The sequence below is a fragment of the Antrostomus carolinensis genome, unplaced genomic scaffold, assembly GCF_000700745.2.
Source record: "Antrostomus carolinensis isolate BGI_N321 unplaced genomic scaffold, ASM70074v2 scaffold2832, whole genome shotgun sequence".
In the NCBI taxonomy this organism is placed as follows: domain Eukaryota; kingdom Metazoa; phylum Chordata; class Aves; order Caprimulgiformes; family Caprimulgidae; genus Antrostomus; species Antrostomus carolinensis.
Window position 1 is genome coordinate 152,993 of NW_010297411.1, and position 27,202 is coordinate 180,194.

The 27,202-nt window shown below is 37.0% G+C and overlaps 1 protein-coding gene across 1 annotated transcript in view; it reads right to left on the reverse strand.

Moving 5' to 3' along the window:
• The window catches only part of DPYD (dihydropyrimidine dehydrogenase), a gene marked incomplete at its 3' end in the record, with an annotated part of 286,251 nt that overhangs the window by 133,563 nt on the left and 125,486 nt on the right, over positions 1–27,202 (reverse strand). Inside the window, exons 8-10 of the mRNA XM_029083522.1 lie at positions 7,109–7,216; positions 4,345–4,514; positions 2,495–2,705 (exon numbers count right to left, since the gene is read on the reverse strand). Coding sequence (XP_028939355.1) covers positions 2,495–2,705; positions 4,345–4,514; positions 7,109–7,216 — 489 coding nt within the window. The remainder of the gene's footprint in view (positions 1–2,494; positions 2,706–4,344; positions 4,515–7,108; positions 7,217–27,202) is intronic.

Consider the following 27,202-nt stretch of genomic DNA (forward strand, 5'->3'; position numbering starts at 1 on the left):
GACCTCCAAAAAGAACAAACCGAGAAGAAGAAAGGTACAAAATTCTCTCATAGCTTTATGTTTATGTGGGTCAGCTTGTGCTTGCAAAATCTTTTTTTTTTTTTTACAACAACAAGCAAAATATTTTTTTTACTGCATCTGCAGTAGTTTGATTTGAGCAATTTGTTGGGGTTTTTTTAAACTGGTTTCAATAAAGTGGTAATGCTCTTAAAATAGTCTAGAAGGTAACTCTCCTGTTTTGTCTGTTAGCAACTTTCCGAGCATAAAATGGACTTAAGTGTCCAATTTTTTTAATTCAAGGTGCATTTATATGATTTCCAATGGGAGGATGAATACTTACTAGAACTGTTGCTTAAAAACACAATCAGCATTTTAACAAAACAAAAAAGACAAAATACTTACTGTAAGCACATGGAATCTCAGTTGCAAATGTCATAGTTAATGTGCAAGAATAAGAAACACCTTATTGATGATAATAGACTAGAAAAAGCTTTCTAACCTATGAGCTATTTCTGCTCAGAAGAGCAGTCACCCACATGCTTATGTCCTGTTAAACAAAACTTTAAAACATGAGCATCAAGGCTGCCCTGAACACTTTGCTGAACTGGGGCTAAATCTGATTTTAATCCTTCTGTTTTTCATATTATTTTATTTATTCTTACATCAGTAGCATCAGCATTTAACAGTATTAATAACAAACAGGACATATTCTGCTAGCTTAGCCCATACCAATACTGCATTTGCAGTTCCCTGAAATGCCTTATAAATTAGGTCACTTGACAGAACTCTTTGTATAAACAAGAATTAATACATTTATTCAACCTGCATCTGAGTCATATAGTCATAGAATAATTCAGATTAGACTGGCCTTCTGGATGTCATCTAGTCTATCCCCTTCTTAAAAATTAGATCAAGTTCCAAGTTTGCTTTTGATATTGTGCATTTTGTAGTACCTCCAGTATTTTCATCACTGTCTTTTGATGGAGAATACCTTGAATGCAAAAATGTGCTTCCTTTAAAAAAAAAACAACAAAACAAAATACTAAGAATATAAGATGCCTTTGGTGTTTGGGTTTTGTGGTTTTTTTTCATTTCTTTTTGTTATGTATGCTGAGATAGCCTGGAGATTTGGTTGTAATCCAGCTCAGTGGTGAAAAGCAAATTTGACTTTCATTAAGACAGCTTAGTCAAAAATAAAGATTTAAAAGCAACCGAAACAGTATGCTCAAAATAAACACTTTATTCCCTCAAGTCTTAGTTTCTTTTTACTTTCACAACATCCAAAACAAATGCCTTGTATTTTTCCCTGTAATTTGATTGCTATTCTAATAGCAGTTGCACCAAAAATACAGTGTGAAACTGAGGTGTATTGATCACCTCCAAGGTAAATGACTCTTCTTTCATGATTAGCTCACTGCATGACTTTGTTCCCCTCCCATTTTATAGTCCTATTTAAAAACCTCACAAGTAATTTATAGAATCATAGAATGGTTTGGGTTGGAAGGGACCTTAAAGATCATCCAGTTCCAATACCCCTGCCATCAGCAGGGACACTTTCCACCAGACCAGGTTGCTCAAAGCCTCATCCAACCTGGTCTTCAACACTTGCAGGGAGGGGGCATCCACAGCTTTCTTGGGCAACCTGTGCCAGTGTCTGACCACCCTCACAGTGAAGAATTTCTTCCTCATATCTAATCTAAACCTACCCTCTTCCAGTTTAAAGCCATTACCCCTTGTTCTACCACTACCTGCCCTTGTAAAAAGCCTCTCCCCAGCTTTTTTGTAGTGCCCCTTCAGGTATTGAAAGGCCGCTATAAGATCTCTCCTAAACCTTTTTTTTTCCATGCTGAACAGCCCTAACTCTCTCAGCCTGACCTCATAGGAGAGGTGCTCCAGCCCTCTGATCACTCTCAAGGCCCTCCACTGGACTTGCTCCAATAGGTCCGTGTACTTCTTACGTTGGGGACCCTAGAACTGGATGCAGTACTCCAAGATGGGATCTCAGGAGAGCAGAATAGAGTGGGAGAATCACCTCCCTCAACCTGCTGGCCACACTTATAATGAACCTGTCTTAATTCTTGCTTGATGGAATAGGTAAAAAAAAAAAGGTTTCAGAGATCAGATCAGTTCAGTTCAAAGTTGTAGTATAATGAGTTTCTCTAAAGTTAATTAGTGACACCAGAAGAAATCCTCAAGAGTATTTTCTGAGATCCCATTTGCATTGAGAGGAAAGCAAGACAGATATTGAGCAACCGTACCTCGAACCTGAGTTCCTGCTCTATACAGCAATATACAGAAAACTGTTTTGTTATCAGACTCTCAAGTTTTGTTCTAAGAGGTACACCTAAAGGACAAAGAAATTCCTGTTAAGAAGACCAGCAGTCACAAGTTGTGTAACCTCCAGAAGACACATTTCACAGAAATGTCAAAGGACAGGAAATGGTTGCAGCTAAAATAACAATCAGCATTTACAGAATGCATTAGTCAGGGTTACCTTTATTGTCGCTTAAAATGGAGCCAAAGGCACTGATGACCACATCAGCTTTCAGGCGGACAACCTGATCCTCATCTTCTTTCCAGTTTCCATCGTTGTCTTGTTCAGTTCGAACAAACTCCATAGCAACAATTTGTCCACCTCTAAGTACAACTTTCCGAGGGGAGAGGAAAGGTAGAAATTCACACTTCTCTTCTTTTGCAAGTTCCACCTGTAGAGTAGAAGCAATAAAATATATAACTTGAACATTGTTGTGTTTTTATAAAAGAATAAAGCAAAACAATTTTTTACTCAAGATGCTCCCATGCATTGTTCTGTAGTAGAAGTCACCTGTGTACAGTATACAGACAGTCTTAATACTAACTGCAGAGTCTCCTGTGCTATTAAATCATGCAGTTCTAGACAGTGGCACTAGGTAAATTTGCAATGCAAATATTCCTCCAATATATATTTTTTTTGTTCCCTGTTACTTTGAGTATATATAACTCCTTTGAGGGCAAAATAGATACCTTATGTAACTATCCATGTCTTTTAAGAGGCCTAGTATTAATTAAGTACATGTCCTGAGTTGTGTTTACTATGCTTTTAAGATGTCATTAAATGCTGACTACCATGTGCAAACAACAGTTTTCTGGGTGACAATCCAGACTTAAGATCTTCTGAATCTCCGTTGTGGTAAAACTGCTGAAGTCAAACAGCATTTTGTCTTAGCAAAGTCTTCATGATTTCATTGTCTATGCCTACACAACAAAACTTTTTTGAACACGTAATATCCAACCTGACATCATTCTAGCATGGCCGTTACTAGCTGAAGCTACTTTTATTTTAGTTTTTTTCAAGGTCACTGCATGACTAGGTGAGTACACACATTGACAACTTTTAGGAATTTACTCAGGCTGCTAACAAAGATTTTGGTTCAGAGTGACAGCTGATTCTTGATTAGTAAGAATCTGAGTAGCACATGAGTCTGCCTTTGCAACAGCTTCAGTAATCTCATTGTGTCTAGAATTTTTAAATGAAGAGCAACAGAAACAGGAGTAAATTATGCATCAAGAGACCCTCTCTGACTTTTTTGTACCTCCATTCTCCCTCTAAAAGTTCTCTAAGATCTACCAAGCTACCATAAATCTCATTCTAAAGATGCATTAGATGTTAGATGTCCTGATATCCTCAAGTATGCAAAAGTGTAAAGTATGGACCAATTAAATGATAATGGAAAAAAGATCACCAAAATAAGAAAATCTAACTTGAAAAAACCCTCCCATAGTACAGATACATTGAGTTTCAAAATGTGCAGATGTCCTCATAAATGCCAAAGTGCAAAGCCAAACTGAAAATTGAATGCTGAAATCTGTGATGAATTACATTGCTCTATTGCCATTGGCAGTGATTCAAAACCAAAATCGCTGTAAGCAATTTTATAAGATTTTTAAGGCTCCCAAGGCAACATCAGGATCACCAACATGCATTAGACAGCAGGCAGGAGATATCATTCTGAGATCTAGCCATGGCCAGAAGAGTTACCTACAATACTCCAATGGTTGTTTGATCTCTGGGGTGCTTGCAAGATAAAAAATTTTACTGTATTTTCAAATTTACAATAAATTCTACCCCCTGTATGCAAACACATCTCTGACTTTACAGGAAATAGACACAACTGAGGAAAATTATTTATACAGAAATTATATAAAGCGAGCTTCAGATGTTTTAATAAACATTTAAACATTTTAAGAGCATTTCTCTAAACAAAATCTTTACTATGTGTCTTTTAAGTACCTATAGCACACTTTCAGGCCCTGTAGAAATAAAAACCAAAATTTGTTCTCATAAATGCTGTTATTCAGTTTTACCTCTTCTGGGACAGCCCTGATATTAGTGAATCCCTTCCTAAAGACCACAAACACGCGACGAGCTCCACAGCGTAAAGCAGATGTTGCACAGTCAAAAGCAGTGTCTCCTGCCCCAAGTACAATCACAGTTCCATGTAGTGATGGCAATGGAGAGTGACAGGCACACATCCCTGAAAGATGAAAGGAAAACCCCATTTTCAAGTAGAGAAACCATTTCTGCATGACAGCTCAAAAGGTACTTGTACTCAAAGCAGTGTAAAATTGCATCTTACAGTTTCCAGGCATGGAGTGTCACTATCAAATTATTCTGCTTCACTGAAAGACAGTTTTATTCCCGTTTTTAAGATATGCTCATATACATAATTTCATAGTCAGTACTCTAAGCAGCTGCACCTTTCTATCTGGAAAGAATTCAAATGACAACACGTTTGTAGGATTGTTGGTCCTGTCAGGTTGAAATTAGCATTGTGAGATCTTTTTATTCAAAAAGCATGTTTCTCTCTTATAAGATTCATTATTCTCTCAGTTAAAAAAACCCAACACCTTTTAACAGATTATAAATAATAATACTTGGTATTTTTCAAAAGATGAACAGGTGTTGATAATTTGTGTAATAGTTTCTCCAAGTTAGTCCCCTCAGTCAGTTTTCTACAAGGCACTGACCCTGTTCTGGCTATGACATGGTTCTCAGAGGCTATTCTCTAAGGCAGCTGAACATGAGGCAGAAGGAACACTATTATTAGAGTAATCCTAGCTCTTCCACTGTGAGAAAACATTTTATCTACAACTTTCTACAAACTGCAAAAAGTTACAGGGAGAGAATGATGACATTATGTGTTCACCATCTACAGCTTGTATTTGATGATTTGATTATTCAAGAAATACTTAAGTAAAATTGAACTGTGTGTTCCTTGTATGTGACTGCCTTTATCACAAGTTTAAATACAACTAACTGTTGATTAGGTAAAAAACTTCAACTTAAAAAATAATGCTATAAACAATATAAAGCTATATTCCCAATAAGCCCATGATAATACTTGAGTATCCCAGTATATAGTAGCAGCAGATTTTCACATGCAATTGTAAAAAACCACAAGTACCATTCAAGGAAACCATCCTTTTAATTTAGACATATAAACAGAGTGAGAAACAACATTTTAATACACATTCTTTCTCCATGTTTAAAATGCTTAATATATGGTAAATGCTATAATTTCCCTGCTATGTATATAGCATTGCATTTACTATTTACTTAATAGGCTTCTTATTCTAAAATTCTCTCTAAACTTTTCTAATTATTTTTAATTAACTTAATCCTTCACAAAAATTGGACATTGAGCAGTAGAAAAAGCACAAGTGCACCAGGGGAATGGCAACTCAGAGTGCCACTACGAGACTAGTCTAGAACAGATCAGGCACATCAGCCCACTTTGCTCTTGGTAAGAAGGCCACTCCCAGGTTAAATTAATGTCTATGTATTTGCAAGGGGTACTCCTTTTGGATGAAAGTATATTAGCAAGTGGTATTCAGAACTGAATAAGCAGACAGTATGTATTTCACCGTGATTAAGTCTATTATGTCTATTATTTAGAGAACAGTCATAGTAAAAAAAGAAGATACAGCGGGATATAGGGCATATATATTTTATTTTAAAATTCCATGCTTTAGAGAGCAAAAGTTGTCTACAACTACAGACAGACACGAGGCAAATTAAGAGACCATGTTAATTAACAGACAACACCAAAGAGCTATCTATCACTGTCCATCAGAAAAGGTTAGTTCTTCAAAGTTTTTCCTTTTTTCATTGTAGACTTAATATCATTTACATATCCTGGCAAATCAAGAGCACGACTTTGCAGTTTTTTTAAAAGCTGTGGATCACATGCAGGCTGGCAACTTACAGTACATGACTGCTACATGTCCATACAGAATTCTATACAGTGGTTAAATATGGGTTCATATGTACAAGACCACATACTGCACCAAGCATAAGCGCAGAAAACTGTGCATGGAATTTATTTTTTATCAACACATTGGGGAATCTAGACCATGAGTGAACATGAAGTAGAAATCACAAGCCCTATCTCATACATTCATTTGGGGCTTACGCCTTCACTTTCAGGGCCACTGAAAGCAGGTATACAATTTGGGGACCAAACATAGACATTTCTGTACTCAAAACAAAGATGTAAAAGCATAAAACAAGACTGCATTTGGTGCCTACGAACTGAGTGTTGCCTTACTAACTCCTCACATACTACTGTTGTCTTCAGTCTTAGACTGTAAGTTCTTTGGGTAAGGAATTAGTGCTCCTCCCATACATGTGTCTAAAACATGCAGCACATGACTTGGGATCAAATAAAATCATTTATCAACAATATACAAAGCAGCTGCTTATATGGGTTGGCAACACCTTCTTCAATAACAAATTTTTTCAAGACCATCTTATATATACTATTTATATCAAGATAATTTATACAAATGAGAAGCTTATGATATATATATATAACTTATTAGGGGCAATGATTTGCTATGTGCTTAGATTTTTATATATGACTATTTGCTTTACAGTCTCTAGGACTGACTTTCCTGACCACACTCCTGATGTTGCAGCTCACCAAGAGAAAACCCTGCCCCAGACCTATTCATTGGGAAGTGCTTCATAATTGGATGTGCTGCGTGTAACCAGCTCTCCATGTTGACGTATCAGTAACTGCTAATGACTTACCGAACATGATTGCAACAAAAACATAGTACCACACACCTGGTTTACTTGCCATTGCTACCAAAGGTAGGAAGTCTTTAGATGTATAGAATCCTTGATCCATTCTCAGTCCTTGGAATATACTGTCTCTGTTTGGTTCTGGTAAACCTAAAAGAGATATTTTAAGGCATATCAGAACTACAATGGAAATTTCAATGATCAATATATACTTCACATTACAGACATGTTCTCAAAAACGTCTTCAATACAATTACTTTTACAAACCTTCAGATGTCTCTAAAAGAACATAATAAATTACTTTCGTTCCATGTTTGTAGTCTGTAGCTTACGTACCTGGTGATCTTTTAATAATACTGGTACTTGAAAATAAGGTTGTTGGATAACTGTGTATTTATGTAACTCATACCAAAACAAATGCAGAGGAAAGGGTTAGAGAGAACAGGATGTATGCAGGATGTAGAAGCAGGGAAGCTACTGGGGAAGAGAAGACTCTTCTAAAGCATTTCTTGTATTGCTTTACCTGCCTGCACACCCTTACTGCTGTGAAATGGTTTTGTTCCCTTTGTTTTCAGGCATTTTTCAATACAGCTAGCCTGCAGATAATACAAATGAGGCAATAATAAACAGCTTAAACAATGAGCAGAGGAGGACAAACACTAATGCTGTAGATCTGTCTTATCTGCGAGTATTTGTATGCCATCATTTTTTGTCCTTGATTGTTTTCTCAAAGCTCCGAAGTCCTTATTGGTCGACATTTATTTATAGTTGTTAATAGCACACATTTGTACAGCTGTAGGATACAGACAGGAATACACTTCACAAACAATAATAGAAACAAATACCTTTCAGTTAAAAGAAAGCAGCAAAAAGCATTTTCCAACTATCAAAGAATATCTTCTCGTTGATGTGTGAACATTTGGACAGCAAAAAAAACCAGCCCAGCTGACAAGGAAGTTAAAACCTTTTCTTCCTGCAAATGCAACAGTATTTTCAACAAGGCCTCGACTTTCATATTAACATCTAAAAAACCATAATATTGTCAAAGTATGTTATTTAATAATTACATACTGAAATGGAGTAAATGTCAACAATATTTCTAAGAAAACACTAGAACTGAGAAGTCCTCAGAGCAAGCAGGCAGAACTGGAGCATGCAAAGCAATCTGTGTTCCCTCCATTCTCATGCATGGATGGCAGCAGACTAATCTTTCTCCTCTTTGAGGCATGCTGGTCTGGGAAACCCCAACACCATGTTAGTGTCAACAATAAGACAGGATTGCACTTCAAGGAGTGCTGTTCCAGGTAGGGAAGATTTAGGGCATTTTTATGTTACTGAAGCAGCAAAAATCTGTCTCATTACAGCATAAGATCAAGACTCAGTCATAAGAAAACTTAGAATTTTTTCATGAGTCAGTTGATATGAAGGAAGTTTCTTACGTCTCTAGATACCTGAATGAAGTTACCATAATACAAGAAGAAAAAAAAGTATATTTTTAGTGTTAACAGTTTTAGTGAGGAAAATGAAAAAATGTTCTCAGTTAATTCAAAAGGCTTACAAGTCAAAAAGTAAATTAAAAAATCCTGAAATTTTTGCATTTCAAAAATGTCATGTTACTGAACACTTTCTTGATCTCTATTTATAAAAAAGTAATCATGACTCAGTTGTGGAACATCTGACTTCCAAAACATCGCTGATCTATAGTTTAATATTGAGAAAAATATGGTTAGAAAATACTAGCACGAACTGAACTTCAAGACCTTTGAATGCTCTACTTCTTGGGCAGACTGGAATATCAACTAATGAAGAATAAATAATGGATATCTTAAGAGGCTGCCAGAAATACTTAGTGCTATTGAAAGTACAATGTGTAAAATGTATTAAAGAAATTATTTTTAAAACTGCATAGGTTTTCCTCTAAGTATATATTGCAAAATCACCTATGGCAAGAACAATACCTCACAAAAAGCTCTCAATGACTGCCTACAGGCAGAGGACAGAGTAATACAACTATTTCTATTGCAGTATCCATAAACTAGCTCAGAGGCCTCAGTTCACCCTTGGGAGAAACACTGTTGTCATTAATGAGACACAGAGCCTGCATTAAAGATAATTTCCTTTCTACCTAATGTCTATCCCCATTCAAAAACAAGGAGAAACCCTCACAAATATTTATTTTCCACTTATTTTTGCCACTTTTACAATCTCCTAATGAAAATTAATTAATCTTTAACACCATCAGTAATTTAGCTCCCATAGGCTGAAGAAAGAACAGAATTGTAATGTTCATGGTTCAGGTTCATCACTAAGTTCAGTGTTACTGAAATCAAAGGAGTTGGATAAAGTATGTATTGCATTCAATAATGTTTAGCTTGGCTGATATGACAAAAAAAAAAAAAAAGCCTAAGAGGTAGTCAGTATACATGGCATTTTCTACTATTTATTTTACTATTTTCATTTTGCTGAAAACTCCATGAAAACCAATTTTGCAATACTTACATTTGAAAAAAATGCAGGGGATTTTTCCCTTATACTTATAAACATCTGGAACAGTTTCAAGTTATTTGCTAAGCCTCTGCTGAAAGTTGTACTAGATTCTGATCTAGTTTTGCAGTTTAGTATTTGCCATTATAATGACCGCATTTAATTTTGTTAAAACAGAGAAACTGAGTACTTCTCAAAGCCACTAGGCTAGCTAAGAAAGAAGCAGACAGAGGCAGACAAACAGAGAAAGAGATCAAGAACCGATAAGATCCACTTTAGATAGACACCATTTCATAATAAAAGGCCATCCCACAGAAGTATGCTTTATAGACAGATCAAATATTGATAAATAGCCAACACCCTCTCAGGAGAGAGAACATTTGATGAAAAAAGAGCTGTAGAGGAAAAATGTAGTTTTGAGCAAACAGTTTTAGAGAAGAAATAAAATTTTCAAAAACCCCAGCCATCTATGAAAGACACAATTTAGGTCAAAATAATGAACCAAGAGATATACTCTTTGAAGATAAATCTGAGAGATCCTTTAGCAAAAGGGAATTCACACACTAGTACAAAATACCAAAGAGCCACCCAAGAAAAAATTATTAGAAAAACATGAATTCTTTCCCCTAGGTTTTAGGCTGAAGTCAACAGTAGTCAGTTCTCTGCTCCCCAAATCCATCTGCAAGCCACCTAAAAAGCTTTTTTATTTATTACTTTGTATTTCTTGTCCTGAAACAATCTTTCACTATTCTAGTTCTCCTGTCTTTAAATAACCTATTACCAAAACCTAGTGATAACAATTCTTTCCTTCACCTGCACTAAAGAACACCTCTTCTGAAAGGCAACCAAGAGGAGGCAGCCTAGAAAGACAATTCCACTGGTGTTGTTTGGATGGACTCTCCACACCCATACATGAGCAGAGGGCTATGCCTGGCCCCCCACCTTCTGCAGCCAAAGCTCTGGACTTCCTGAAGCCTCAGCCCCTTTAGCTGCTGATGCCAGGGAACAAGCTTCTGAAGCAGCTGATATCCAAGCCACACAATGAAGCCTCATGGGCTGTGGAAAACAGCATTTACTAAGAATAGATAAAGTAGAAACACCATGAAAATAACAGCTTGCATGACAGATCTAGTTCAGCTTTGCAAGAGCTAATATAGACAGTCCCAATCTGGGTCAGGAACAGTGTAGAAAGCAATTCATCTCTATTCCTGACCTATCCTGATCTCTATTCCAGGCTTTGCTAGGCCCTGCCTTTCATCTTCAGATGCTCCAGCTATTTCTCAGTAAGCATCATTCGCTTAGTATGAAGCCCTCTTTCCTTCTTTCCTTCATTTTATCCCCACAACCCCTTCTCTAGTGGGCTATACTGCACCATCAGTCTCTCTCCCACGTCTGACATACCATATACCTTCCACAGTCACTAGCCACTATAACAGTAGCTTTGAAAAACACAACTTCCCATTTTTATATCCCTTATATATACATATAAATATACACATGCAGATATATATTAGAAAAAACATCATCTGCTTCCCGTCTAGATCTTGTACTCTTTGTTCTCACAATACTGATGCATGTTAATTTTCTTAACTAGCGGTGTTAAGTCCATTGTCTCCTTTTCAAGAGAGAGAATTTAGATCTTCTCACAAACCCCTAGTCCAGGTGAAATACAAATTGCTAAACGATTACAGTCAATTTGTCAGATATACAAGGCAATATACAAGAGTGATGCATACACAATGTAAGGGATCGGCATGCAGAGCAATGCACCTAGTCCACTTGGTTGCTGCACAAATAAATCAAGGCATGTTAACACATGAATCAGCTAAGTCTGAAAAGGAAATAAATACTGCTGCTAATACTGTAACTATTAGCTCAGTCTGAAAAGGAAAACTTGAAGTGGGAGTAGAAGCACAGCATGTCTCTCTTTTCTATGTTGATCAAATTCCCTCTGCCCAGAAACAAAAATGACTTCTGAACCTGATCTCATTGTTTGGATTACTTAAATCTAACATATTTGGCCAGATTTGCAAATGAACCTCTCAGCCAATCTTAATAACTGACATAGAAAATAAGCCCTTGTCCTTAGTATAGGTCAAATGTAGTTTTCACTAGTAGCTGACTGAAAACAAATCTCCAGACAAAAAAAAAAAAAAAAAAAAAAAACTGAAGTGAAAGTGTAAATATACCATTGTCTACAGGGACAAAACTTGACAGAGCATTGTGAAGTTTTCTGTCTTTCCTCACATCAAACATCGAAAAGTTTGGTTTCATTCAATTTAATTGTGATAACATCACATTTTGGAAAAAACTTAAGCTGGACCAGGTAAATAAATGAAGAGCAAGGATCTTTCAAGAAATATGCCCTCTCTTTGCATTCTTAGCTGTTGCTATCCTCACAAAATAGAGTTTTTCAAGATGAGAACTGTCTGAACTGTTATTATCAACCCCTCACTCTCAGGTAAAAATGTAAATTCAGGCTGGTGAATGCAATCTGCATCTGAATATACCAAGAATTATTTTTTTAAAAGCCAAGACACTCTATTTTGACATTTTTTATAATGAATCTTTCAACTTTGTTTCAAAATGACATTACATTTATAAATTTATCCAAACTGAATTCAAAAGAAAACAAAGAAAGTTGTATTCACTGGCTATGCACATCCCTTTTTCTACTTTTTAAAACTAGTAAATAAAAACCAACATCAAACTCCATTCACCAATTTATGGGACTTTTTTTTTTTTTAAAAAAAAAAAAAAAAGAGAATGTTTGCACATCATACAAATATGGAGCATTAGATACAAATTTAGAGGGTAGGGAGGTCTTTCCAACTCTTGCCATATCTATGAAAACCTGCCCATATTTCAGAGTTAAGCAAGTTTTTGAAAAATCACATTTACAAGGAAAACTATTGTTCTGCCCTTCCAAGTCTCCACAACAGGGATCTGCCAAGGAAGGGGTGCCCAGGAGATCCTAGGACCAGCTGGAAAGCCTTGAACTGTCAGAACCTACTGAGAATAAGGAGAGCAATGTGCGACTCTCCTAAGAAACAGGATGTGGACTGAAGAAACATACGATTAACTGTGTATTTGCTCTGGTGGCAATGAAAGTCTCCTGAAACAATACCTGAGAGGCTAATTAGCATAAGAAACTTAAACACAGACCAGCAACGAGGCAGCAGAGGTTCTGCACCAGCAACACCTCACCTTCGGCCAGCTTGAGGAACAGGAACAAGAAGTTATGCCCACTCATGTGCCCTGGGCTAAGGAGCCATAGAAGGCTGATGGAGAGTGGCTGATACCAATTTTAGAGAGGAACTGACATGGTCTGACAAGTTATTTTCATTAACAATATTTGTTTATATGTTGGGGGTTTTTATTTTCTTAAAAATATGTGCTAAGGTAAATAGAGAGCTAAGATAGTTGCCCTCTAAACGTAAATTCCTAAATTCACCATTTCCCTTCTGAAAGAGTCTTTTAGAATGAACAGGAAACTACGCATTTTGCCCCGTCTCCTTGCCCTTTTACACACCAAGTGTTCCAACTTGCTCCTTGTGTTACCATATAAAAATACTTCAGATTTAACACTTCTAATAGCATTTCACACTTGCTCAGAGACTTACAGCTACAGGTACCATATGGTCAGAGTGTGACTACAAAGGTGCACAGCAGAGAAGAAAGAACATATTGTAAATTCCAAGTACATAAGCATCTTTTAATATTTCTGAATGCTCTGTTCTTCTCCAACAAGTCTAGTTTGCAGTCTGGGGAAATGGAGATCAAAATCTATGTATTTAAAGCAGTTTTATAGCACACAATCTGTGAATTGTATAAATTGGACTATGAGTTTTAAGTACATTAAAGTATTTTCTTGAAAGATAACATTGAAACAGTAAATTCTCATAACTGTCAAATTTTCAGTTTTCCCTAGACATGATAGAACCTATTTGTATGCAGCGGCATATCCTCTATTTATTTATTTATAAGAAGTCACATTCATTCATATCAATATTGATAACATTGTTGTCCATGGATCAGTATTACACAACAATTTAGATATGAACTATATTGACATGCATCATCCAAATATGGTACCTAAGCTGTACCACGTAGCTGATTATATTAAACACACTGTTACAATTTGTGCTATGACATTCATCAGTAATTGAACAGAAAGCTACTGGTACATGAAGAGTTACTCTCTCTACATTTTTAAAGGTTTGACTCTGAAAGACTAAATGCCCAGTAAAGTTGCAAATGCTCTGCAGGTGCTCAGCTTCTCTTAAGGTCAGTCCATTAGTGATTAACACATTAGTAAATACTTTTGAGGCTTGTATTTTTAAAGGATCTATCTTGTTTTGACGGAGGTTTTTTTTTTATGGCAGCAGCTTTGTTACTTCCTGTTGTGAGGTTCAATAGAGTATGTTTTCTAGGTGGTTGATTTTTTTTTGTTTGCTATGTATGTCGATGGAGATAAGTGTTTTAATTATTTTTTTTAATGTCTATGCTTTTGTATTTTCTTCCTCTATCCGTTTATTTCCTGCTGTTGAGATTACTGCCTCATCTCCACAGCAGGTGGCTCTTTCAAATTTGTTTTCTTTGTAAGCCTGGTAGATTTATTTTGTAATATAACTGCTCCTTTTTACTGGTTTTTTTTATTAATGATTTCTTTACTTTGGAATAGGTACACTTGCAAGCTTTGTAGAAGTAATTCCCTAATGATGGCTAAAGGCCTCGTTCATAGAAAAAGAAAAACAAGGGAGAATAGTAAAGAACTACAAGACACTTGGGTTAGCTTTTTCTTGCCCTCAAGTTAGAACGAACACTGTGTACAGCATATATGAAAGAACACCTTTCACATCTATCAGAAAGAGTCATACACAGTTGCTGCAGTGCATTCTAAGTTGAACAGCTATGTCCATACCATAATCTGTTTTAAAAACATCTGAATAAGTAGCTGAACCTGGAAATAATGTAGTCTATAGGTCTCACACCTTACTTTATTGCTAAATAAGACATGGAGACAAGAATCAGGGCACTTGCAAATGGTATTGAAATAACAGGAATGAAGTAGTCAGATCAGCCAGAATTAAATTTATTTTTATAATCCAATTTCTCTTTGAAGCCAATTGTCCAATCCCAGTTTAAATGTAGCCAAAATTTCACAAGACCTAGGCATGAGAAACTGCAGATAGGAATCACAGGCAGAGTTTAGAATCAATCCATGTGAGTGATGGAAATTAGGATTATGACCACACAATCAGTGTTGTGTGTCTGAGCCTGGATTACAAAACACTGAAGCCTTGTGGTCTGTCCTCTCAACATTTAGTGATCCTATGGTCAGATGAGATCAACACCTAATGTTGACTAAAATGTCAAAAGGTGAACCATAACTTATTAGCCCCATCAAACACAGAGTCCACTGCTAATTTGTTTATATCTCAATCAGTCCAGTTTTTTTCAAGGCTTTAGCCTACCCTCCACAGCCTACCTGTAGTCTTAATTGCTCTTCTTAATTTTACTACAGTCAACAAATGGGATCTGCACTTCCAATATTATTGGGGCAACACTCAAGTATGACTAAGTTAATGTATTTTACTGAAAATCATCAGTGTTTCAAGATGATTAAACAAAGGATCTGAAGAAATTATGTGGTGATTTTGCAATTCTCAGTACCTAGCTCCTCAATTAAGCACCATGAAGATTTTCAACTCCCAGTCTGACTGGAGCACTTATCCTCTAAAGGCAGTATTTTAAAATGCAGACCCAGAACTGAAGTATACAGTATCACTAAGTGTTTCAAAAACATCATTCTTTAAAGGACACACTAGAAGAAGTGATACTAGGTTGGACAAAGATATACAGCTTCCTAAATTAAGGAACAGATGGTAATTCTAGCCTTTCTTCTCAGGCTGGAAACTGACACCTGAAGTTGCCCATATTTGAAGTAATAGTCAAATTGAGGATGCTAGGAAGTTTGATGGTAGTCCTGGTGAAACGACTTGCTGAAATGTGAAGATTACTATGAAGTAAACCTCATCATAGAGAAGGATGAATGCAGAAGTCTGCTTACCTTCCCTCTAGTTCTGTTCTACCTGGTATTGTTTATTGCAGGACTTAAAGCACTGAAACAGTTTGCTATGAATCTTGATTTGTAGAACATAAGAGTTCTGTAAACTGTAATACGGAGTAACTGAACAAACATCTGCTATAAAAAATGAAGTGCAATATTGCTGCAAACCTTTCTTATGTCATCTTGTAACATTTATTTTATTGGCAACAAATATGAAAAGGTCACTAGCAAAAATGCATTTAGGAGTCTCAGTCAAATCTATCTCTAACATAAGAATGCACTATTCCACCCAGTAGAAGACCTTGTTCCAGTATGCTTACAACAGAGTCAAACCGGACTTTTAGTCCTGACTGGAATTTAGTCACTTCTCACCACTGGCATTAGCTGTCACTATTCAGGAGCATCCTTGAACTGGCATAGCAGAGATGTTGAAGTTTAAGATCTGACATGCTTGACAGTTCCTTTCCCTCTTCCTTCTCCAAGTATGTTCCTAGTACTAACATGAGAAAGGAAAGACAGAGAGGGCTTGTGTTTCCTACAGACACCAGCCAGACAGTATTTGTCAGTGTGATATGCTGCACCACACTAGAGGAGAAGAAACCAGCCCCAGTGCTTACTCTTGTTCAGTAAACAGTGCTGAGGTGAAGTGGCTACAAAAGCAAGATCACCTCCATGGTGACTGTCTATCAGCAACTTGAAGGACACAAAAAAAATCTATCATCTCAGAAACCATATATCACAGTAAAGTGATTTTTATACAATACAGAAAAACTGAATATGTAGAAGCAAAAGTAAAATAAACTGGATGGCAAGACTGGGAACAACAGACTCCTGAAAAGAAAGTAAAAGTATTACAATAGCTGTTTGCAATAGAAACAATATCTTTTTCCCCAAACAGATTCATTATAACTTACCTGCCTAATAGGTCCAGTTTATAGGCAGTCATGGTGGCATATTGGAATAACCAAAGCAAATGAAAATTTACTAAGGAAAAATCAAATGTTAGTATAGAAAAGATCTCCTCATATTAATTTTTTATTTTTGGAAAAATGGAAAAAAATCTTGAAAGGCTGGATCAATAGAAGCTACATATGGTAAATATACAGGTAATGGATAAAATGAGAACAAAACTGATGGAAAAGATTCACAAAGGAAAAGCTACAAATGCTTAGTTGTCATCCCAAAGAAAAATAAATACTAGGCCTCTACAGTGTTGCAAAGCAACAGTAGGAAAAAAAAAAACCCACATCTATCAAAGGCAGCAAATTCAACCTGTGGAAATATATGAGGAATAATTAAGTCATTAATATTCTGGAATAATACCTTTGGTCAGATCTCAGTCACTGTACAGCAAAGAAGTTGCAGTGAGATGTGTTGAGACAACATCAACTTGCGCTAGCTAAAATTGTCCTGTACTTTTGATATAACAGCAAAATAATAGCTGATAGGTGGTATCAAAATGTTACAAATGTAAAAACTGATTTTTATAATATTGTTTCCTAAATTTGATTGAATAGAACAGTTAAGAATCACAGTTAGGAACAGTTAACTATAGCCGTTTCTCTTAAACCCACATTACTCTGTTGCATGCTACTTCCATAGCTTCCATTTTATTTGAATATGGTGACTATGAAACAATAGGCTGGATCAGTTACAGCTCTGAAGTAAAATTTTACTTATCCAGTAAGAAAATCCCATATACTAATAATACTTGTAAAATATAGGACTTTCTGGTTATTCCTGTTTTTAAAATGTAACAAAGATTCAGCCAAACCTTTATTTTTTTTCTCAGATGTGAAAGTCTTCAGTGCTCAAAGCAGCAATGTTTTCCAAATGCTACTGAATAATTACCACTCCCTCTGAAATTTCAGTATAGAAAACAAATACTTTCCCTGTTCTTTGTTAACATATATATTGTCTTACCTTAAATCTTAGAACTTTGTCCACGTGGAAGAACAAAAAAGATGCTATAAAGCTTATTCAGCAAATACTCCTGTATCATTCTACCTACGCAGCATTTTTGAATCACTTCAGGTAAACCATCTCTGCATATATTTTAAATTTACACCTCAAAAAAAGACTTGTAAATATTATTCATTTTTCTGCAGCACAGATCTACAACTGAAAACCTATCATCAGTGCATTCTGATGAAAAGGTAATAATTAAATCTTTCTAACCTTCTTCTACAGCACATTATTTGACCTATGATAAAACAACCTATCAAATTTCCATTATTTCTACCTGAAGGGCTTTGCCAGCTCATACAAACATAAATCTCCATTTGTCAGATTTAAACTGTACCTGTCCCAGCTGCTATGTGAGTTCATAGCTCTTGTCCCTTAAAAATTACCAAACAGCATCAAGTGACATAACCTCCCTCCAGCCTTCACTGACCCTTGCAATCAATAATATTTGTAACCTGTATACGCACAGTTAAGTAGAACAGAAGCCATGTGCTATCCCAGTTAACCACATTGAGCTGTGATACTACAGTCTGCTCCCTTGTGTCTCCTGTGATCAATTTTAATCTCCGGACCAAGAATCAAAGAATGCAGCCCCTTGTTTCCAAATTCATCTCAAACGGATGTTACAGATTTGCAGGTCTGCACAGGAGCTGTGGATTTCATACAGCCAACAGTTCATCTAAGCTATCATTCATTCTCATTATCCTCAGTGTATTTTGTATCTTCAGAAGACAATACAAAACACAGGAAAATGCACATGTACTGACTTAAAGCAAGACCACTTTGTTAAAATACCATCAGGTAATGGTTATTGTTAGAGCTGTATCTATTACTGCCACTGCAGGTAAGGTGGAGGTTGGTCGTTCCATTATGATTACTTTGTTTAAAGGTTTATAAATAGACCAACAATACTCATTCCTTCTGGAAATGCTTCATATATAGTAAATTAAACAGAAATTCACAAGAAATAACAAAGCCTAGTTCTGCTCTGTTATAAAGAAACAATTATTATGGAAAAAAATAATTCAGGTTTCTGATGGTATTTGTTCTCTCACCTTCAAAACAATTTTACTTAAAAGAAAGCAAATTTGCCAGCCAATTAGTCTAATTAGACAATGGTATCTGAATGTAGAACAGGAAGAAAGCAACTTTAGAAACCTACTCCAGCAGAAAGAGTCCTTTTTGAATCCGTCACGCTACCAGAATGCATATTTCCAGAGTTCTCGTAATGGCATATTTATAGGCTTCACTATATAGGCTCCTTGACAGAAGCTCCAGTGCCATGAATCATCCATCAAAACATTTGAGAAGACTTTCTTACTCATTTCTTTAAAGCAATATTCTGAAGAGACACTTTCAACATGATTATGCTTCAGTGTTCACTATCAATTAAGAAAAATAGCACACAGTCTCATAATTGCAGGTGAACAATAAGTATGCATCATCAGAGGCTTTATCTTCTCAGATTGTCACACACTGTGCGTATGCTGCAGTACAGAGTATGCTGCAACAAATATGACATTCTTGTAACATGCTGGAGGGTCAATGAGTTTTCTCACTCAGGTCATCTACCTACTTCACATCCATGTCCATATCATTAAGCACATATTTATCTGTCTCTCCTTTTAAAAGCAGCTGTAGCAATGAGTCTTATGTAAATATCCTGTTAAAGTGATATTCTACTACACATGCAGATCAGCTGTGAAACATTAAACCAACTATATAGCTACTCTGTATATTTTCATATACTGAAAATAACTAAGCAAGGTCATACTTTGACCAGACCATATTCTGAGTAATGGTCAACAACAGAAAGAAGTCATAAATTGTCTAAGGTTTGTTTTGGGGTTTTTTTTTAATTCATTAATTAAATTTTATTTCCTTTTCCAACATCAGCATATGTGGTATTTTATATGAAATTTTATTCAAAGACAGAGTGTCTTTATTAACTAATTATACCATTTTCATCAAGTGCCTGAGTTTTCCTTGGGTGTTTCATATACTGCTGACAGGGCACTAAATCTGGTATTCTGGGTGAGAAATACAATGCAGTTGAACCTAAGATGCTGTAAGGCTACTATTCAGAAAACAGAGAAATGATGGTGAAGATCTCCAAATGCCTCCTCAATGCCCAACAGTCAAGAACATGAAGTGAAACGCCACTGAAGTTCATGGGTCAGGTACTCAGCCTGTGGATGCAGAAATCTGCACAGGCACGCACACAAACTCCCTCCTCCTCTTAAGCTTATTCTTTTGGTAAAAAATTAAAAATGGGAAATCTATCCTTCTTATGTTAAGCAACTAATTTTTGTGATACTTAAAGTGTCAAAGAGGTAGGAATTTATGTCCCTTTTCAATCCATGGAGATGGCTACGTCCAGAGAGATGACTGTTTCAGAAAGTTAAAACTATATGCCTAAAACTGCATGCAGCCAACAGTGCAAATACTCCCAAGGGAGCATGTGCTTCTCCTGACACAGCATCTGACCCATACTACTACTGTTAGTCCAGCCACACAAACATGCCAAGGACTGAGCATGAGTCCTTAATGTCATCTTCGTGCGTATTTGTGTATTTGCAGTAGTACAGCAGGAAGATTCTCTCCCGGCGGAGTTTCAAATGGTAAGAAAAACAAGAAGCATCTGATCAATAAACAGAAAATCAAGTTACACAGTCCCAATAGGTCCCTCTAACAAGGACTTCTCTCTGAAATGTTCATGCTTGTCTAATGCGGCTGCTTTTAATCCTTTCACACCAGTGGGTCCTACATGCTTGCTTTAGTGCTAATGTAAAACAAATGAACATTTTACACAAGGATATCCACTTTCCCTAAGTAAAGGGGTTAATACCAAAGTAAGCTTTAGGAATGTAAATTATTTTCCCCGTGTGGCTGAAAAACTACATGAGTTATTCATTTAAAAATTATTAGCATATAAAATCATTATTATCTCTGCAGTTAATGTACAGTTCACTGACAACCTTTTGGACCATTACAATTAAGAAAGGCAGCATCCTTAATGAAGTTACAAAACACGTTGTTTATTAAATAGCAAATTGTATCTTTAATTACTTTAAATATTATAATCCAATGAAAAATTATTTCATAAACCTCAAGACAAATTATGTCAGAGATGGAGTATGCATTTTGTTTCTCCATGAATCCTAAACAGCACTTTCAATTTGCTTACAGGTTTCTGTTATATGCAAATCTGCTCTTGAAATTGCTTTCAAGTGCCTAAATCCAATGCCACTAGCACAAATTTAAGATGCAGTTTGTGCTATTCTTTCTTTTTTAAGCAGATTTAATTTTTGTCAAATGTGGAATTTGGCAGTTCTATTAAATGCAGTTTTTCTATTAATCCTCAGGAGGTAAACTGAAGATAGGTTTCTGTGGGGGTCCTGAAATCAGGCTCATTGAAATAAAGACTATTTGGGGGTCTACTGTATTTTATTATTTCACTGTTCTATTCTAAGCTAAAAGATAACTTGTTCAAAACTCTCAAGTGCTTTGAGGATATGCTATAATGCTGACAAGCCTGTACTGAGCTAATTTTAAATATTCCATCTTTTTTTATACAAAGTAATCTCTGCACGCTTTCAAGACCCTTTTTGTTGTCTGTCCAGAATTAGAACTACATGCCTGATGTGCTGGCCACTATCTGACACAGGTGGAGAGCTGCACAATTAAATAAAAAGTTTAGTTCTTCATGGCATTAGGCCTTTCACTGTGCTTTGGATCAAACCAAAGTCAGTATTAAAATGTACTGATTTCTGTATCACTACGAAAAAATTAATACATTCAACTTCAATTAGGTCAATATCAACTTGCCACTGAATAATTTGACACTGCTTGGAAACCCTCCATTAGCTACCAGACTTTCTCAAGCTAATCCATGTATCGGGAAAGCACAGAGATTATCTTCTATTCCTTTATGCTAAAAATTTGCTACATTCTATCTATGTCTTCTTTAGCAGAAATATTGTCCATGCAAATCATGGAGAGAGACTAAGGAGAAACAATTATTCTGTGTAATACTATGATACTTAAACTGAAAATAAAAAAGCACCAAACTTTTTTTTAACGATTCTGCCAGTTGTCAAGAATTAATATTATATAACTATAAAATACAATCATTGACCATATGCTGTTTAGAGTTGAAACAAAAATACACTGAAGATCAGAAAATAATAAACATGCTTACTTGCACAATTAGTACAAAATTTAGGCAAGTTGGGTAGTGAAAGTCAGATACATTTGTGAAAGCACTTACAACAAAATGAAGTTTTGAAAAAACTTTCCCTGCAGAACTCTAGCGCTAACTGTAACACAGTTAAAGGTGTTACGGACCAAACCCTGTTATGGCAAGGGAAGTCAGAGACAAGAAGGGCTTCTTCAAATACATCAATAACAAAAGGAAGGCCAGGGAAAATGTGGGCCCACTACTGAATGGGGCAAGGTAGCTGGTAACAGAGGGCATGGAGAAGGCGGAGTTACTGAATGCCTTCTTTGCTTCAGTCTTCACTGCCAAGGCCACCCCTCCCTCAGGAATCCCCAACTGAAGAGACCAGTGAGAGAGTCTGGAAAAAGGAAGACTTTCCCTTGGTCAATGAGTATTGGGTTAGAGATTGACTATGCAGCCTTAACACCCACAAGTCCATGGGTCCCGATGGGATCCACCCATGTGTGCTGAGGGAGCTGGCTGACATCATTGCTAGGCCACTCTTGGTCATCTTTGGGAGGTCATGGCAATCAGGAGAGGTTCCTGAAGACTGGAAGAAGGCAAATGTCACCCCTGTCTTCAAAGAAGGGTAAGAAAGAGAAGCCAGGGAACTACAGACCAGTCAGCCTTACCTCAGTCCCTGGAAAGATAATGGAACAGCTCATCCTGGAGGCCATGTCTAAGCACGTGAAAGACAAGAAGGTCATCAGGGGTAGTCAGTATGGATTCACCAAAGGGAAATCATGCTTAACTAACCTGATTGCCTTCTATGACAGGATAACTGGCTGGATAGACAAGGGGAGGGCAGTAGATGTTGTATACTTGGACTTGAGCAAGGTTTTTGATACTGTCTCCCATGACATCCTCTTTGGCAAACTCAAGAAGTGTAGACTTGATGACTGGACAGTGAGGTAGACTGAGAACTGGCTGAATGGCAGAGCTCAGAGGGTTGTCATTGGTAGTGTGGAATCAAGGTGGAGGCCTGTATCCAGTGGTGTCTCCTAGGGGTCAATACTGGGTCCGGTGTTGTTCCACCTATTCATCAATGTCTTAGATGAAGGGATAGAGTGCCTCCTCAGAAAATTTGCTGATGATACTAAACTGGGAGGAGTGTCGGATACACCAGACGGCTGCACTGACATTCCGAGGGACCTCAACAGGCTGGAGAGATGGGCAGAGAAGAACCTCATGAGATTCAACAAGGGAAAGTGCAGGGTCCTGTATATGGGTGGGAAGGAATAACGCCATGCACCAGTACAGGTTGGGGACTGACCTCCTGGAAAGCAGCCCTGCAGAGAAGGACCTGGGAGACCTGGTGGACAACAAGTTAAATATGAGCCAGCAGTGTGGTCTTGTGGCCAGGAAGGCTGATGGTATCCTGGGTTGTATTAGGAGGAATGTTGCCAGTAGGTCGAGAGAGGTGATCCTCCCCCTCTACTCAGCCCTGGTGAGGCCCCACCTGGAGTATTGTGTCCAGTTCTGGGCTCCCCCGTACAGGAAGGACATGGAATTCTTGGAGTGTGTCCAGCAAAGGGCGACTAAGATGATTAAAGGACTGGAGCATCTTTCATATGAGGAAAGGCTGAGGGAGCTGGGCCTGTTCAGCCTGGAGAAAAGATGACTCAGAGGGGATCTGATAAATGTTTATAAATATCTAAAGGGAGAGTGTCTAAAGGATGGGGCCAGACGCTTCTCATTGGGACTCAACAATAGAACGAGAAGCATAAATTGCAGCATAGGAAGTTCCACCTGAACATAAGGAAGAACTTCTTTACTGTGAGAGTGACCGAGCACTGGGACAGGGTGCCCAGAGAGGTTGTGGAATCTCCCTCCCTGGAGATATTCAAAAACCGTCTGGACAAAATCCTGGTTCATGTGCTCTAGGAGTCCCTGCTTGAGCAGGGGGGTTGGATTAGATGACCTGCAGAGGTCACTTCCAACCTTAACCATTCTGTCATTCTGTGATACCAAATACATTACTTGAAGTAAACCCCTTCCTCGGTGTGTACCTAAATACTCTGGTTGATTAGGGCCTAAGTATCTTTGGGGTCCATACCTTGTCTTCCAAAAGACCTCTATGTCTCTACATTACTGATGCACTATATAGCAGAGAGACTGCCTGAGAAGCAAAGAGCCTCAGGAGTGCCAGGAGATTTTCAGAGAAAGCCTTCTTATGCATTCAAAGATGTTCAAAATCCGACTGGATACAGTCCTAGGCAACCTGCTCTAGCTGACCCTGCTTTGAGCTGGGGGGTTAGACTACATGATCTCCAAAGGTCCCCTCCAACTATTTTATGAGTCTATGAAATACCCTCCAGTTGAGGTCTTAAACCATGGAAAGATTTCTGAAAAAATCCACTAATACAGTTAGGTAAAAGTATTCCCTGTTAGGGCACAGGTATCAGACATTCACAGAAAATTAAGAGAAATTCACAGGCATCCACAAGCTCTATATGTCTTTGTTGAATAGTTACAGAGCTCTCCTAGCCAGTGGCAGTGTAATAGGAATCAGACCCTTTCTTCATCTACCCATGCTACAAAGAAACACGGCTCAGGGGTGCAGAACTAGAAAACACAGCACTCATAGAATGCTAGAAAGTTAAGTTTTAAAACTTCTTCACTCCAAAACCTCCTTCCATGCTTCCATTTATTACCATACATACTTGTTTACAGAAACAACATCTTGCCAAGTCACAGTCCCTTTCCCAGTAAGTGATGGAGTTGGGCTTGTCTTATTCAATACTCACTAATCTTGTAAGATAGGAGTGTAGGACAAGGCCAAGGACTTTAAATAAAAAACTGAATACAATTTTCCTCCATTCTTAGAGGAACACTGTACTGAAATGAAAATTCCCAACTACATAGATTTTATAGAATAGGGGAATATTGACTAATGAAAGGTAATTTATACATCCAACTAAGATTACTTAAAAACTTGGAAAGAGATAAACAGAATGATGCACTCAGCAAATAAAGCCATCAGAAATATGCCATAAATGCAATGCTATCATGACATTGAAGAAGAGAGGAAGAAAACAGAATATTCAAAATTTCTGAAGCCTTGTAATTACATGGATAACAAATGCAGCATGCAGAACTCCTAGCTGTACTGCAAGAGGCATAAAATTTATAAAATGAAGATAGCGATATTATAGCAACACCTTCCCATTTTCATTGCATGTAGAAATGCAAATCAGTTAGGCAGACAGCAAGCTATACTATACGCTTGGCTGCATGAGTTATTTCAATACCAATAGTAACAAATAGCACTTACTGTTTGTAGTGCTTTCTATTTTCAAGGTGCTATACAAACAGTCAAACCTCAAAATATAACAGATAAACATTTATCCTTGTGCTTTACAGATGTGCAAAGAAATTTAAGTGATTTGCTGAGGACGATACAATAGAAGCAGGTTGTGATGGCTCTTGGGCATTCACACAATAGGATTTAAAAATGCTGGAACAGTGGATCTTTCACAACCAAAATCATTACAGTCCAGGAAGCACACAGACTCTTTCCTGACTATGAGAGTGCCAGTGCAAGCATTGCCTTAGCAGTTTTCTCCTGGCAGTTGGAGATCTGGAGGTACCCAGACCATCTGTGCCCTACACAGGATTCGAGGTGCTGAGGGAAGTGGAGAATGTCCTTGAAAGGTCACTCTCTGTAGTCTTCAAAAGGCCATAGAGACTTGAGGAGCTCCCCAATGACTATAGACAGGAAGCAACCCTTCAACAACTATTAATTATTGTAAAATGCTTATTTTTGCAACTATTTTTAAGGAGATAGATCTTATCTACAGGTCACGTCACATCATAGCTATTTTGCCAGTAGCCTGTACAGAGTGGATACAGTTAGAAAGCCTCATACACACCAGTGGGTAGCTATACCCTCTGTCTTTGGGAAACACATGTGAATGCTAGTATTAAAAACCTAAGAATAATACATTGTCAAAGGGTTAGTCAGAGAGCAAATCAACATTAGCACCTAATTAAAAGTCTCCTTATTTCCACTGACTCCACACAGAGCAGTAAGAGCTCAGCTGCAGAAGCAGAGCGGGAGGTGACTATTTAATGAACCGTATATTTGAATGAGATGGTCATTTGGTGTCAGCACAGACAATGGCAACCTTCCTTCATGATTACCAGTTTCCACTATTTGACTTTTTTTGGACACGTCTAATTATACATCTTCTCTTACCTGTCACCTAGCAACCTTAGCTGTGATTTAATTATGTTTTTTTAAAAAAACCAATATATTGGCTGACACAATGATATGCTTATTCTTCGAGCTGAATAAGTACTGTAATTAAAACCAAAGTAAAAATCTTCATTATACACACATTTCCCCATTTTTCAACTTATTACAACTGACCAGTCAGGAGAGGTATTTATATAAATACTTCAGTTTTTTTAACTTTAGATCGTACTTATTTGGTATATATTTTATAAAGAACAGAAAGGATCTAAATTCAGCAAAAAGACATCTATTCATCTGTTCTTCTTCTTAAAAGAAAAAAAACCTGACATCTATGTTATCAAAGGAAGGAAACTATTGAAAATAGGGCTAAAATAGCTACATGAGCTTTTTGCTTTATTTTAATCTTTTCCATTTTTATCATCTCTATGGATATTGCTCATGTCTTTCAGCTTTTATTTATTCAATTTGCACTTTTTGTTTCCAGTTTATGCAATTTATTATATCTAATTTTTCTTCCTTTATATTTCCTTATTTTTTCAGTTCCATTTCCTTGTTGATATATTGTTCTTGTTTGCCTCTTCTTTATCTACTGTTTTTTTCCAACTCTCTCTCTCACTTTTTGCAGAGTTTTTCCTTTCAGCCCTTCCTTTCCAGGTTCAAATGACCAGCACTGTCTCTGGAGCAGGAAAATCCCAGGGATTTGTCAGCTGCAAGATGCTTTGGAGAAAATGTTTTCTTATAACTTAGTTATATCATTGCCTTAAAAATGCCAAGAAAACTTAGAGCCTTTCAGGTTGGTACTTTAAAATATAGATAATGTGTATTAAAAAAGAACAAAACAAACAAAAAAAAAACCCTCAACCAAACAACCAAAGAAGCTTTTCCTATCAAAGTAGTAGTCTAGTGGAGTAGTACCTCACATTTGATGATTTTAAACTTTTTCAATCTGTAGATCACTACAAGGGATTAATGGAGCTGTGGAACTGGCTCTGAAGAAGTTATCATGTTGTAGCAGCTGTATATGGCAGTACCTGTCATTGACTGCTGTACTGTAGGAAGTGTGGAGATGGCATAAACATACCCAATACCATTTAAAAATACCATCAATACTTTTGACAGATGTCCCATTGGCTTAAAATTTTACATTAAAAAGATACACAGCTATTTTTAGATTTGGGGGGGGGGGGGGGGGGGGGG